At 35.8% G+C, this 14627-nt stretch overlaps 1 protein-coding gene across 4 annotated transcripts; it reads right to left on the minus strand.

The window, feature by feature from the left end:
* Positions 1-6660: 6660 nt before the first annotated feature.
* LOC147280781 (phosphoribosylaminoimidazole carboxylase, chloroplastic-like) lies at positions 6661-13797 on the minus strand. Of its 4 annotated transcripts, XR_015122850.1 has the most exons (17): positions 13487-13797; positions 13030-13245; positions 12781-12892; positions 12599-12661; positions 12352-12490; positions 10363-10418; positions 9833-9906; positions 9529-9676; positions 9220-9393; positions 8979-9066; positions 8774-8890; positions 8302-8399; positions 8085-8202; positions 7902-7996; positions 7677-7719; positions 7269-7375; positions 7124-7154 (listed from the first exon to the last, which is right to left on the minus strand). XR_015122850.1 is itself a non-coding variant. In XM_086246983.1 (16 exons), exons 1-16 carry the CDS (start codon positions 13711-13713, stop codon positions 7061-7063), a joined length of 1926 nt encoding a protein of 641 aa, XP_086103109.1. In that variant the 5' UTR covers positions 13714-13797; the 3' UTR covers positions 6661-7060. The 4 variants fall into 4 exon arrangements, 3 of the variants coding, with proteins under 3 accessions (XP_086103109.1, XP_086103110.1, XP_086103111.1); XM_086246983.1 differs by lacking the exon at positions 7677-7719 and having other exon boundaries at positions 6661-7154; XM_086246984.1 differs by lacking the exons at positions 7677-7719; positions 13487-13797 and having other exon boundaries at positions 6661-7154; positions 12781-12896; positions 13030-13209.
* Positions 13798-14627: the final 830 nt, after the last annotated feature.

The following is a 14627-nucleotide window of genomic DNA, read 5'->3' on the forward strand; positions in this document are numbered from 1 at the left end:
ACCGTATAATAAATATGTATACTTTGACTTTGTACTTTAATTTCTGAGGCTTTTTCTGGTGATATAAATAATATTTGATGGTCCTGTCAGGATCCAAAAAGTATGTTCCCAGGATTGCAACCACGTGACTGTGTCTCTTCCATCTATTCAATTATTAATTCCATTTTATTCTTCAATTTAATCACTAATGACGTGATAGAAGTTATTATAGAATTACACCACAAATAATTATATAATTAATTTATGCAACTACAAACTACAAAGCAGAGAGAGAGCATCATGATTATCCTATCAATTAAAAGTTAAACCCAAAATCTTGTCTGGCCCCATCTCCAATAAAATTAATTAATAAAAGGGGTTAATTTCATTTATATACCTCAATTATACATTACTTATCAACTGGGTATCTTTGGTTCAAAAAATTTTATTCGGTACCTAAACTTCAATATTTCGTCAACTTAGTACCTCCGTTAGTCTGACCGTTATCTGCATACGTGGCACTGACATGGCACATGCGGACCCCACCATTAAATATTGACTTGACATTTAAAAATAGCCACCTAAACCAAAATAAATAAATAACTAATAACCTTTAAAATAATATAATAATATAAAACTTAAATAATTGAATTGAAAAAGAAAAAAAAAAGGAAGCCCAAACACCCAGCAACACCACCGAACCCCCATCCTCCGTCGTCCCTGCCTGGGGTCCGAAACACCAGGGACTCGCGGACCATGCGGAAGAGGTCTTGCATCGTTGTTAGGGGCTTTTCGGTCGGTTTCTGCGGCTTAGTGGGAAAGGGCACGGGTATGCGCTGGACGGGGCGGGAAGAGGCACGAACTGCTAATGACAGAGAGAAAGGAGAGGAACGAGGAGAGAGAGTGAGGCAGAGAGAGATCGAGTAAGGCAGAGAGAGAAAGTGAGGGCCTGGGGTTGGGGCTAGGGGTTTGGAAGGACGCAGGGGGGAGGGTGGCGATCGGTGAGAAAGGCAGCAGTTGGATGGCTGTGCAGGGGAGGCGGAGGTGTTGCTGGGTTTCTGGGCTTCCTCTTGAATGATGGTTAGTTCTTGTTTTTCAAATCAACTTTTATTTTAGCTAAAAAAATTTTTGGGGAAGAAAAATTGATTTTGGAGATGGGTTTTGGATGTTTAATGGTTTTGATTGATGAGTTTTCCTTAAATAATTAATTTTTTCAATCTTGGCAATGAGTTTTTGGTTTCTGTTTGGGAGAGTTTGGGAAAAGGTGGAAAAGAGGTTGGGGTTAGGTGGAAGGAGGGTGCGACGGGCCAGGGGGGTTGGGTTTGGGGGGGAAGGGCGAGGGAGGTGGAGGGGGTGGCCTGGGTTTGGGGGGGAAGGGCGAGGGAGATGGGGGGGTGGCCTGGGTTTGGGGGGGAGGGGCGGGGAAGGTGGAGGGGGTGGCCTGGGTGGGGGAAGGGTGGGGGATGAAGGGGAGGGAGGGTGTTGGGGGTTGGTTTTTTTTTTTTTTCAATTTTATATAATTTTAAGGGTTTTATTGAATTTTTTTATTAATTTTTGTATATGTGTCTTTTTTTAAAAGACAAATTAATGTTTAATGGTGGGTCCGCGTGTGCCACGTCAACGTCACGTATGCAGATAACGGTTTTCCTAACGGTCAGACTAACGGAGGTACTAAGTTGACGAAATATTGAAATTAAGGTATCCGAATGAAAGTTTTTGAAACAGAGGTACCCAGTTGATAAGTGATGTATAATTGAGGCATATAAATGAAATTAACCATAATAAAAGAACAAGGTGATATTTTTAAGAATAAGATTCTTGCACAATTTAAATTTTAAAGTAATAAAAGACAGACAAGATTCAAAACATCATCGGTTTGAGAGTATATGCAAATCTGCAATAATATTATTTTCTTAATTAATTTATATAAGAGAGCAGAAGTATCAAATTCAAAGGCAGACCCTTTTCATAATAGCCAACTGTTCTGTTGAGTGAGTACTGTTATTGATTCTTATATATCAAAATTGAGTACCGTAATTGATTCTTATATATCAAAATTCACACTCAAAGGCTGCCTGGTTTGGCACTTTCACCAGCCTGCATTAATCTTTATCTCATCTTTTCCTCCTCTTTATTCAAGACAAGCATCAAAGCTTTCTTTCTTTTTTTTTAGTTTTTTTTTTCTATGATACTGTGATTGTCTGATACAAAAGCACTCAAGCATAAAAGTTGACTTCTCAGTCCCAAAAAAAAAAAGTTGACTTCACCTGTAAGTTGTATATATGTATCATATATGGACCTTATGGTGAGCAAATATGATTACTAATATTGTACAAATAACTAAATAAGTAGTTTTGTGACTTGAAGAATGATGTCATACACAGTTGTTGGATTTGAAGTTGAAGAGGGTGCACATTGGCTCGTTTTGTGAGTTTGTGACCCATACACATACAGGGACTATATAAAAATAAAAAAAAACCCATGATATATTAATATTATTATGGTATCAGACTATTAGACTATCAGTGCAATATAATCATATGAACTGATGCATATATTGGTCCTCTACAAGACTACATCTATTCTTTTATTAATAAATATATAGATTGAGGAGATACACATTCATTCTCTCTCAAATCTCAATCATGCATTCAATCATTTAAAATTGAGATCTCACACTCTCTTTGTAGTCTTGTTCCTCTCCCCTAGCCTATGAGAATCCATAGTATATATGCATGATGCATAGATTTTCACTTGAAATTCATTGAAATAATAAAACTAAGCATGGCATATTTGTGGTGGGACACTCAACACAGGGACTGTGGGAGTCGAAGCACATTGAAGAGGGTGCCGAATTATATGACTAGGTTTTGCAGTCAAAATGACAGCTAAGGCAATTAATATATACATGATACTCTGATATAAATTATAATAGAGTGGAGAGAGTGGTGTTCATTGTTAATATATATGTATATAATATGACACAGTTTCACATGTCTGTATTCTTTGGCTTGAAATGTCACACCACATTCCCTTTTTCACATAACAACATGTCAATATCCCATTGCCCTTGGCCCCTATGCCTCACAAAATTTGTAGTTATGTGGTGTACCTACAAATTGGTCTTTTCCTTGTGCTGCACTAACCATGTGACTGGCAACAGGTTCATGTCCCACATGTTTGACACTCTCTTCTTCTGGGTTCTGGACCTCTGGTTCTGGTAGAAGTAGGGCACACACTTGCTTGTTTTTACCCAAATGTTTTGATAGTGTCAAATTACATAAGAGGCCTAAGCTTTCTGCACACACACTTGGTTTCAATTTTTCAAGTTCATGGCAAAAAGATCAAAGAGCAATGAAATTATGTCCTCACAGTCACAGGGCTCACATTAATTTAATTCTTATATAATGGTTTATTTGGTGCTTTTGTCAATGAGGATTCTCCTGCTGCCTGAACCAATGGGTCAATTTTTTGTTATTGGTCAATGCACCAATGGTTCAGTGACCATTGACCACCAAGTAAAAGTGTAAAGCTATTAAAAGGTACTGGTAAATATGAAAAATGGCAGGGGTATAGGTCACAGGGACCAGGGTCCTAAATATGGTATTGGCTCCAGTACTGCTCACCCCCCACTGTTTTGGTGCTTTATTAAGAAATTAAGGCTTTTCATAGTAACATTTGCAAAGTTATATATTGCTTGCTAATTACCTTTTCTGTTTCAATGTGACAGTTCAGACCAAGATATATGAATTGAAACTTTCAAACTTACAAAAATTCAAGACTAATGAAAAGAGACTCATTACTGAATTAACCCAATAGCTACAGAGTTAAGTAGCTATTGTCTGCAAAAAAGGTGAGCCTAAAACTAATAGGAAATGGACTAATAATGTCAAAAACTCTCTATTTTTTATTCTATATTATGAATTCCACATGCTTGTACAATCTCATACATAGTCCATAAGCCCTGGCGCCCTGCAGTTTATGAAGATGGCTATGTACACATTCCTGGGCCTGCTTATGATTTTGAGCCTGAATTGCCTCCAGAACCCTCACCAGGGTACTATATATAAAACTAATTTGGATGAATGTGCAAAAAATATGACACTTCAGTGTGCCACAGAGATATTTGCCAGCATGTTTTGGAGTGATCGAGCCACTTATGGGTCCTCTCACTAAGAAATGTTGCAGTGTTCTTGTGCAGATGGGGCATGATTGTCACACTGGATTGGTCAAAGTCCTTCTCTCAGTCCCTGAGCTCAAACAAAAGGCTTCTGAGGCCTTGCCTAAGAGTGCAGATATGGTATAATATAAGTGTTTTGATTGTAGGAGCTGACTCACCTGCCTCTCTTAGCCTTCTTGATGATATGTCATATGTTTGCTTGTTTTCATTTACAAACCTCAGTTATACATGTTAGGTGAGTGTTCTGCAGGTTGGTTTGCAAACACAAGTTCTGAAAATTTTGTCAATTAAGTTGCAATGTTATTAACATTCTTCTAACTTCTTTCTAATTAAGTTGCTTCACCATTGCTGCCACACCTCAGTTGTACAGGTTAGAAGCCTAAGTTTTCCCAAATTTTAATTAATGGATTTGCTAATGTATATAATATTCAGATTATCCCAATTCAACCCAAGTGTAGTTGAAACGTCCAAAGAATTCACAGGCAACCAAATTCTAGTATCATGTTAAGTAGCTATTGTCTGCAAAAAAAGGTAAGCCTTAAACTAATAGGAAATGGGCCAATAATGTCAAAAACTCTCTATTTTTTATTCTATAGAAGAACTCCACATGCTTGTGCATTCTTATAAATAGTACATGTGAAAAATTCTGACCAAGAGAAAAAGTCCATGTTAAAATATGTTTTAGACAATTAAAGTCAGCATACCAGTCGCCAAATCAAGTGGGAACTGAGAAAAGTCCACAAAAGTGACCTGCATGCCATCATCAGTGAAATACCAAATTGGATTTATAATATAAAATACCAGGAATTTGTGTAAAAGAAAAATGTTATCATTGACATCTTTCAGTGGTTGATTGATGTGGATCTCATAGTGAGTCCAAGTTAATCAATAGTTGAGAGTCGTTCACGTCTAATTGAAATAAGCAAAACTGAGCATGATATGATATGCAAGAAATTTTATTCATGGAGTATAATGCACGTATATAATTGTTCATGAATTGTAAATGGCATCATCTGTGTTCAAATATAATATAAAGAACAGGTGCACAATTGTGCCAAATGAAGAAAAAAAAATCGAATAAATTTTATTTAGTACTTAGTACTTGTTATTTGTTAACATCAGTTCATATATGGGTTTCACAACCATTGAGTTTCTGCATGGTTGCTTGCTCCCAAAGGTAACGAATAAAAAATAAAAACAGAAAAATGAATAAAATTACAATTCAGTTAATATCTTCACCTAAAGCTGAATTACAGCAATGTACACTTTGAAAATTAACCATGAATCCTGAGTTGATCATATGATCAAGAAGTTGGGTCTTGCTTTTTAGTGTCATTGGCAGCAGAAGCTGGTGCAAAATTAACAACGTGACCAGGGAAAGCCTCATGACCAACACTGCCGGCAACATCTATTTCAAATGTGCAACGGCCGGTGCCCTGTCCTGGAATATTCGTGCATGGATTACCCCCAGTTGGCGGCGTCTTACCCCGCAGTGACTGAATGTGAAGAGAATCATTATCCTTCAGCCACTGCTCTCCTTCTAATGGCCTCATGCTCAAAACTTCCCGGAAACCAGATACACATAACATTGTGAACACAAATGCAACTCTCATGTGGTACTTATTTTGAAGAAACCCCATTTGTATATGAAATAAATGGAAATTTTGGTTTTGGAATGTGTATATGTTTGTTTTGTTTTGGTGTTTGTTTGAGACTTTGAATTCAAAAATGGGTGAGATTTGAGAATGAAAGAAGAGGGATTGGGATGTTTATGCCATTTATGGAACGAGAGGGTTGGTATTTATAGAAATGCACAATTAATTTGATTTAGTATAATGTGTTTGATCAATTGACTTGGAGCCGCGGTTTGAAATTTGAATTAGAGAATGGTCTCAATCAAAGACACGGAACCACTATTGAACAGGTCCAGATTTTGATACATAAATCAAAGTTAAGATGGTCGATTGTCATGGGGGTCAACTTTATGATTGACCCACTGAATGAAGTGGCTTGGATTGGGATGTATGAATTGGTCTTGGGTGGAAATACACGTTGTTACTGCCTTCTCAGAATTTGGGTATGGCAATATTGAATATATTTTGGTCTTATATTATGTTTCTGTTTGGGCGACAAATTTTAAAAGGAAAAAAAGTTACATTATAATATTACATCTTTGAATCTTAAATTTGATTTTCTTTTTGGCCTAAACTGAAAGTTGTCTCATTTTATAGATCAAAGATCTTAAAAATCGGCTACAGATATTGACATGTAAAATCCCTAGACTTTTGACTGAAGCTACAAAGCGCAGAATGGGTCTTAGCTCACACCCCCTCCCCCCTCCTCTAGAAAAAGGGAAAAATATGTCATTTATATATATATATATATATATATATTCAACACCATGCTCCTCTGTCAGTCTGTCATGCAATTGTAGTGGTAGACTATAACGTGTAATATAAGAGAGGACTTGATTTACCAATAATGTTACTAAGCGTGGGAATTGATCTAGACCATTTAAATATCAATGATATTATCATATTAGATAACATATATTTTTGTTTCAAAGTAACATTATATCAGAAAATTCAAGACTGTGGGCTTGTGGTCCAATCACAAGCTGCATGTCCCAATTCAATGGGCCATAGAGCCCAAGCTCTTAGACCCGTTACATAAATTTACTCACCAAATACCTATTCTTCGACTCCCGAGCTTAAAATCACATTCGACAAAGTCCTGAGCTTAATTCGGCTTGATGAACTGTTACATACCTTTTTAGCACATCCACATCTCTTTGGTGGAATTGAACTTTTCTGTGTTTAATGGCATGTTCAGGAAACCTGTGACTTCAAGAGACAGTAAAACTCCAAAAATTGAACAGATATTGTCAGAGCGCTTTGGCTGTCAAGGATTCAAGTAAGATTCCCAACCATCTTTCTGTAGCTTCTCTGCTTTTGTCAAGACTTCATTTCTTGTGTCTTCTTGATATTGGCTCATTCTGCACTCAATTTAATGCCACATCAACAAAATGCAGGCAAACGACTATAGAAATTTTAATTTCATATTTAAATGCAAACTTTGCAACATGCATGGATAAAGTGCACGGACCAACCTTGCTAGTAGATCAGCATCACAAACAGCCAATATCCTTACTGCCAGCAAACCAGCGTTAGTGGCATTGTTTACAGCAACTGTTGCAACCGGGACACCTCTTGGCATCTGCATAACCAAAATAAAAACTAAATAAATTTTCTGATAAGTCGCAAAAAACAAATAACAGTCTTAAGTATGTCAAACACAGTAAGGAAAATGGTCAATCAAAGAAAAAAAATAAAATAAGCATGATCTTGTAGGGAAAAATAAGGATTTCACTCGTCATAATGTAGGCACCAAACACTACTTGAAAAGCATTCACAAAATTCTTTTGAAAAGAATGTCATTTCAACAACAGAGTGTCTTGTGTCCAATAAAACGTGGTGTATAAATCTGCCTTCATCCAGTTGCCTTAATTTTATATTACCTGTGCCAAGGACTTTTACATGAAGTGGTTGCTCTCAAGCACCCTAGCACTTGACAACCCATAATCATTACCATTGCACCAGAAAAGGAAATAAACTATTAGATCCCAGGCATTGGTGGTGTCTCACAATTCAAATTTCTAGGGCATTAAGAAAGTAGAATACTACATTTTCTCCATAATTGTAATTTTAAAAAAGAACAAAAGAAAAAGTTTGAAACAATATACCTGCACAATTGATAAAAGCGAATCAATTCCATCCAATGTAGAAGCACGCACAGGGACACCAATCACGGGCAAAGGAGTGAGTGCAGCTACCATGCCTGGAAAAACAAGACAGATTTTAATTACTCCAAGAAAATGGATACTGCATTGAAGCACTTTGGTTGGGACATGGTTTATATAACTAGCCTGGCAAGTGGGCTGCACCACCAGCACCAGCAATGATGACTTGAATGCCTCTCTCCCGAGCAGACAAGGCATAAGAATACATCAATTCAGGAGTTCGATGTGCTGAAACTATTCTCACCTGGAAATTGTAGTTCATTACATCATATAGTACAAAAGCATATAAAACACATCTAACAGGTATTCATTTGACAAAAACCACAACATATGAGAAGCAAACCTCATTAGGAACTCCAAACATATTCAAAACCTTTGCGGCATCCTTCATAACAGGAAGATCTGAATCAGAGCCCATTACGATCCCAACGCATGGTGTGACTTCATTCAGTAAAAGAAACCAACATGAATGCAATTTGAACATAACAAAGTTCAAAACAGTTAAAACTTGTTATTTTGTTAAGACTATTAAATTACAATGAAATGAAATGGCATCATAATTTGGTTTCAGAAGGGGTGCAGCTATACAAGGCACAGGGGAGGGAGGGCTTTGCCCCAAAATAGATTTTTGAATATGTAATTCACCTATGTATACAAGTATCATTACACAATAATCATCGATCATGCTATGAAATTTACTCGTACACATAATAGGGCATGAGCCCTGCAAACTTTGGACTGAATCTCTCAAAAGATGTGCACCAATTTTTTCCATAGTAAAATGCATAATTACAAAATCACCCTATTACAATTACCTGCAGACTGACTATCAGAGCTTTCTTCATTTAGCATTGCATCCAGACGTTTTTCCACATTGCCCATGGAGGATCCAACAATGGTGATATGACCCATCTTCCGTTGCTTCCGCATTTCTGCCACAACATCAAAAAAATATGCAGGTAATTCTAGAGTATGAATCAGAAAGAGTTGAGACATTAAAGAACATAAGCGGAACCTAACCTTGCTTATCATACCAATGAATGGTTGCCCCTGGAATATGCAATGCTCTTCCAATCAGTTGATGAGCTAGATGAAAACCAGGTTCCCCCTGAAAGGTCAACATTTGATTAATTGATCCATCTTCTACAAACATAGTGATAACTGTACATTTCTCGCTATATATTCATCTAATTTTGGAACTAAAAATAAGAAATAAAGTGCAGACAGGTGGCAAACTTCACATAATTGAATAGAAGCTCACCTCATCTTCACCAAGTAAATTGTACATAATTGCAGCAGGAGTTTTCATTGATGGATCACCAAGTGGAAGACCAACAACAGCCCGCAAAAGCTGTTCATACTGTGAGGTGTAGCAAGACTCTATTGTGTGATGACCACTATTGTGAGGTCTAGGAGCTACTTCATTTAGCAAAATCTGACAAGAAGTGAATAAATGCATAACTTAGATGAATGCAGCAGATTTCTGAAAGTAAAGATGAAAAGCAATACAGTAACCAGTAGCTAATGTATAGCCATAATGCAGAGTTGTTAACAGAGGTAGAATTACTACCTGATCATCCTCTGTCAAGAACAATTCAACTGCAAACACACCAGCACCTTCTAATGAACCAACAGCTCTGGATGCAGTATCAGTGGCCAGATTTCTGATCTTCCATGAGATGTTAGCAGGTGCCTTGACAATGTGACATATGTTTCCCCTGCAAGACAAGATCCTCAAACATGAATGAAATCCATCTTTAAGTATATATTAGTATCATCTGATTAAATGCATCTCATACAGTTCTTAAAATTTAAGATGGCAGAAAGAATGATTGGCTTCTGACAGACAATTCAAAACTTAATCTGCAGCTTACTTGTGTATGGTTTCAACAACAGGATAGCACAGGATAGAATTGTCTCTTCCCCTAGCAACAATGACAGAAAGCTCCTGCAGTTAGGTTTCCAAACATGTAGGAAATTTTATCAGTGATATTAAAAAATCTTAAACTTAGAAGACATTCCATGTCACATCGTTAGCAATAAAGCATAACTCAAATACGGTCTAAAATTTGGAGTTACAAATAGGCCCATGACAAAAAAATGGCAAAATAGCAATATGATGTAACTGACCACGGAGTATGATGATGAGATTGATTTTGTTATTAGTTTACAAACTGAAGAATTAGACAGTTTTTATGCATTTTAGGCAAAACCCACTGCTGTACTTGTTCAGCAACTATTTATTTAGATGCAAATAAATATTTGGTATGTAAATCATCACACATTCTGTGTTACACTTGCATTGCCAATAAGTGAAGAAACAAAATGGTTGAAAATAAAACATAGAAGGTAAATCCACAAATTAAATTATGACTAAATCCAATGGTAAATGCTAGACACCAACCTTCACAAAAGGGGCCCATTTCTCAACATATAAACTACGATCAAACCCTCCGAGAGCTGCAACAAACTTAAAAAATTAGTAAATGCATAGCCTCCACTAGTTTAATTCAATATGAAAACAACCACACGCAAAGAGGTATAATTTGAAAGAGAATAAAACCATGTAAATCATATGAGAAAAAGAAGTTGTGCCAGGTGTGACTTTAACGCAACATGCAAATCAAACTAAGGAGGGTGTACTCAATCAAAACTTTTAAAGACTTTTGTTAAATTAAAAAGTCGAGAGGTACTCAATTAAGACTTTTATATACTTTTAAAAAGTCTATAAAAGTCAGGGGTACTCAATCAATACTTTTTAAAAGTCTATGAAAGTCATACGGTACTCAAAATGTCAATGACTTTCACAGATTTCTCAAATCCATAGACTTTGAAAGACTTTTGGCATTAAAGTATATATACCAAATCTTTTTATTTCTCTTCCATTCTCCCCCAAGACTTTGAAAGACTTTTGAGAAAAGGCTTCCCCTTCTCTCTCTCCGCCTCCTCCAGCATTGCATGCGCGAGTGTATGTCCCTTCCAACATTGATACACATATTCCTTATATTGTCACATCACTATACCATTACATATAAATAGACCTGTCATATACGGTTCTAACTCCAGACTTCAGTGCTCCAGAAGTTAGTTTTCTGGGTTTACAACATGTCAATTATAATATATTGTTCCACCCTTTTATTTTTTGTATGTTTACGTTGAGAGTTTCAAGGATGACTTGAGTTAGATTTATCTGTTAGATATAATAATAAAGAGATTCGTTCAACATTATTTAAACAGTAATGCTACACTTACCACATTTTTATACTATAATTTCATACCATCTTACATGACATTCATACATTGGACACTAAAAATTAAAAAATAAAACCTAAAAAAAAAAAAAGGAAATACCGTTCCAGTAAAGTAATGACACATCAGGTGAGATATAAATGTGAAAAAAAAAATGTGGGACAATTAGCATTATTGTTATTTAAATTTTTGGCTTATATGTTAAGTAGTAATACAATATTATTTCTTTCAAATTTTAAAACTTATATGCATTTCTCATTATGTATTATTTTATTTTTTAATTTAATTGTCTTCACACTTGGAAGCTTGTTTTCACGTTACCTGGATTTAACATTATCCATGTAACATTAAATAGTAAGTTTCAACAAATATTGAAGACCAGTTTTAGATCATTCAATATATTAGTAGGTTTTTTAACAATCTTGATTTCTTGAAGGTTATTCTTTCATCAGCTTGTCATTTTTTGTTTGATTTCACTGCTTTTTCATTGCCTTTCTGTTTGATTTCATTGCGTTTTCATTGCCCTTTGTGATATACGAATGCTATTATCTTACAATATTTCACAATGATATTTGTATCAAGAAGTCATTGAAAGTCTATCAATGTCTATGAAAGTTTTTTAATAAAACTCCATGAAAGTCTATAAAAGTCTATAAAACTCTTTGAAAGTCCATCATAATTATGAAAATCTATGAAAGTCTGTCACTTAAAAAAAGTCTTTAAAAATCGGGATTGAGTACACCCCCCTAAAGATATCTTCTATAGATAAGCAATAAGGCCAGCAGTACTTAACAAAACAGAAAAATGGTTGAAAGCTTAAATAAATAATTTGACAGACACAAAATGAGAATTGAAATTGAAAAGCCTTGCAGCAACCAAGACTCAGTGATTTTATATTTTAATGAAATTGAAAACCACTGTTACAATGATTTGGAGATATTCAGAGACTGCTATAACATTAAAGATTGGAATAAATATGCAAGCCCAAGAAAAGGATGAGTGAACACACAAGCAAGCAGAAGGAATAAGATTCAACAATTTTCTCTGTAAATTGGACCAAAGAACAATGACTTCAAAACTGCAAACAAAGTCGAATTCTACAAATCAATCACAATCCAGTTAAAATTTTGATGGACATATTTACCAGTTACAGCAGAAGAAAGCTCATCCTGACTCTTAGCAACAGCATTTCCACGTCCATCATAAGCTAACCTTTTACTTTTTATCATAAGAGGATAGCCAAAGAGATCCCCTGCTCTCTTGGCACCTTCAAGATCATCTATCTGCCTTTGCCATATTAAGAATTATATAATCTTGCACAGTTATAGAAAGAAAAATTGAAAATTTTATTTACTTTAATCTTTCAATCAAATACATGAAGAGTAACCGACCTGCATAAATTCAGGAAGTGGAATATCATGCTGCGAAAAATGAACCTTTTGGAGATATTTATCCTGTTACATGTTAAATGCAAGAGACATGTTAAACTTTAGCAAAATGCTTATCAATATTCTAATGGAATAATGCAGTGAATACTGGAATTACAAATCGATATAAAAATGAAGACAAAAACCTGAATTATTCTGATTGTAGAGGCTTTGGGTTGGCAATCTACTCCTTGTTGTTCAAGCTTCTCTAGCGTCTCCACATCCACATGTTCAATTTCCACAGTCAGCACTCCACATCTAACTACCAAGAACAACATTAGGATACGAACATATTATTTTTCAATTTCGGAAACAAAGGGATGCTTAATTGGCATGACAAGAAAAACAATACAACATAAACAGCATGAATGCGATCAAGTTCATGAAATTCGAACCTCTTTGCGAACTCTTGGACTGTAGCACTATCATCAAAGCTTCCAAGCATATGATGATAGGCAAGTGCACTGGCCGGGCAATTCTCTTGAGGATCCAATACCATGACTTTAATGGCCATTTGTGAAGCTGCTTGGCATAGCATACGACCCAGTTGACCTCCTCCAAGAACACCAACAATCATTTCCGACAGTCCATGAACAGGTAAATCATCTTTCCTGCATACACAGTATTCATATACTATAATAGCCGAACGTCACACACACAGTATAGCAAAACTTATTTAAAATAATTAAATACAAATTTCAGCCAACTAGAAAATAATATCTATATATATGTATACACACACATGTGTCAAGCTCAAGCTGTCCAAAATTTATAAATAAAAAAAAACACTGAAAGAGATTGCTGAAAATACATGCTCATATATTTTGAAATGAAGTTTGGAAAGAAATATACCTGGAAGAGTCACGTGATGCTCGGCAAGCCAAGACTGGATTGCGATTCTGGTGAGGCTGCTGCTTTAGTGAGCGAGAAGAAGCAGAAGCAGGAGTTAAAAGCTTGTCCTTCTCTTTGAGGTCCATGTAGAGAGCGAATGCGTTTTTTGTTTTTGGCACAACCAAACACGGCCTCAACCCAAAGTCCGAAGCGAAGAGAGAGTCACAGCAAGACCTGTGCTGAAGCATTTTTGTCCGCGGCGGTGCGCGCTCTCACTCTCTCTCTCTCTCTCTTTCTTGCTCCCTCCGAATAAGAGATGAAACGGGACTGGAATGAACTTTACGGAATAGATGCGGAAGAGTTTTATAATCCGTCGGATTGTGCAGAATCGCAGCTGGGTGTGAACCCTAGAGGGTTTTAATTCACTTAAATGCTCCATTTGATCTTAGCGGCACAATCAATCAATCTGACGGCTGAAGTTATATTTCCGCACCAATTCCGTAACATAACATTCCGTAACAAGAACAAGAAGCGCTCTTTTTTGTTTGATTTAATTTTACTTTTTGTTTTCTTTTATTAAATAATTTTACTTTTAAAAAATGTATTAATTTTTTTATTCACATGAGTAAAAAATTAGTCCACATGTCACATAAACGCCACAATGAGTTCTTAATAAGGACATTTTAAATGCCAAAATGAGTTCTAGACTTCTAGTGGACATTTTCAAACCCTCTCCATTATTGTTTATAAGTAAAAGTTACTGATCTTTTAAAAATAAATCGTTTTTTATTTTCTTATAAAATTAGTTTAGCCCATAATGTCGATACATGCTTCTACTTCTATCTATGAATACAACACTAATATATCTTGACTTAAAAATTACAGCATTTAATATATGGATTTAATCTAAGATGAATAATTGAATACATAAATAATGTGGGGCTGTATAGATAAAAATATCCAATGCCAATTGCATGAAACCATTACAAGTAAGGAAGCAGGTTGGATTTAAGAGAGAGAGAAGGCGTGGTGTTTGTGTGTAAAGGGTTGTTTAAGGTTGTGTTTGTTGGGTGTGTTAAGTAGAATTATTGGGTGTGAATATTAGGGGTGTGATTTGGATTGGAAAATCCGAATCCGACCGATTCCTATCCGAAAATTTCCA

The sequence above is a fragment of the Dryas octopetala genome, chromosome 6 (assembly GCF_963921425.1).
Source record: "Dryas octopetala chromosome 6, drDryOcto1.1, whole genome shotgun sequence".
NCBI classification, from domain to species: Eukaryota; Viridiplantae; Streptophyta; class Magnoliopsida; order Rosales; family Rosaceae; genus Dryas; species Dryas octopetala.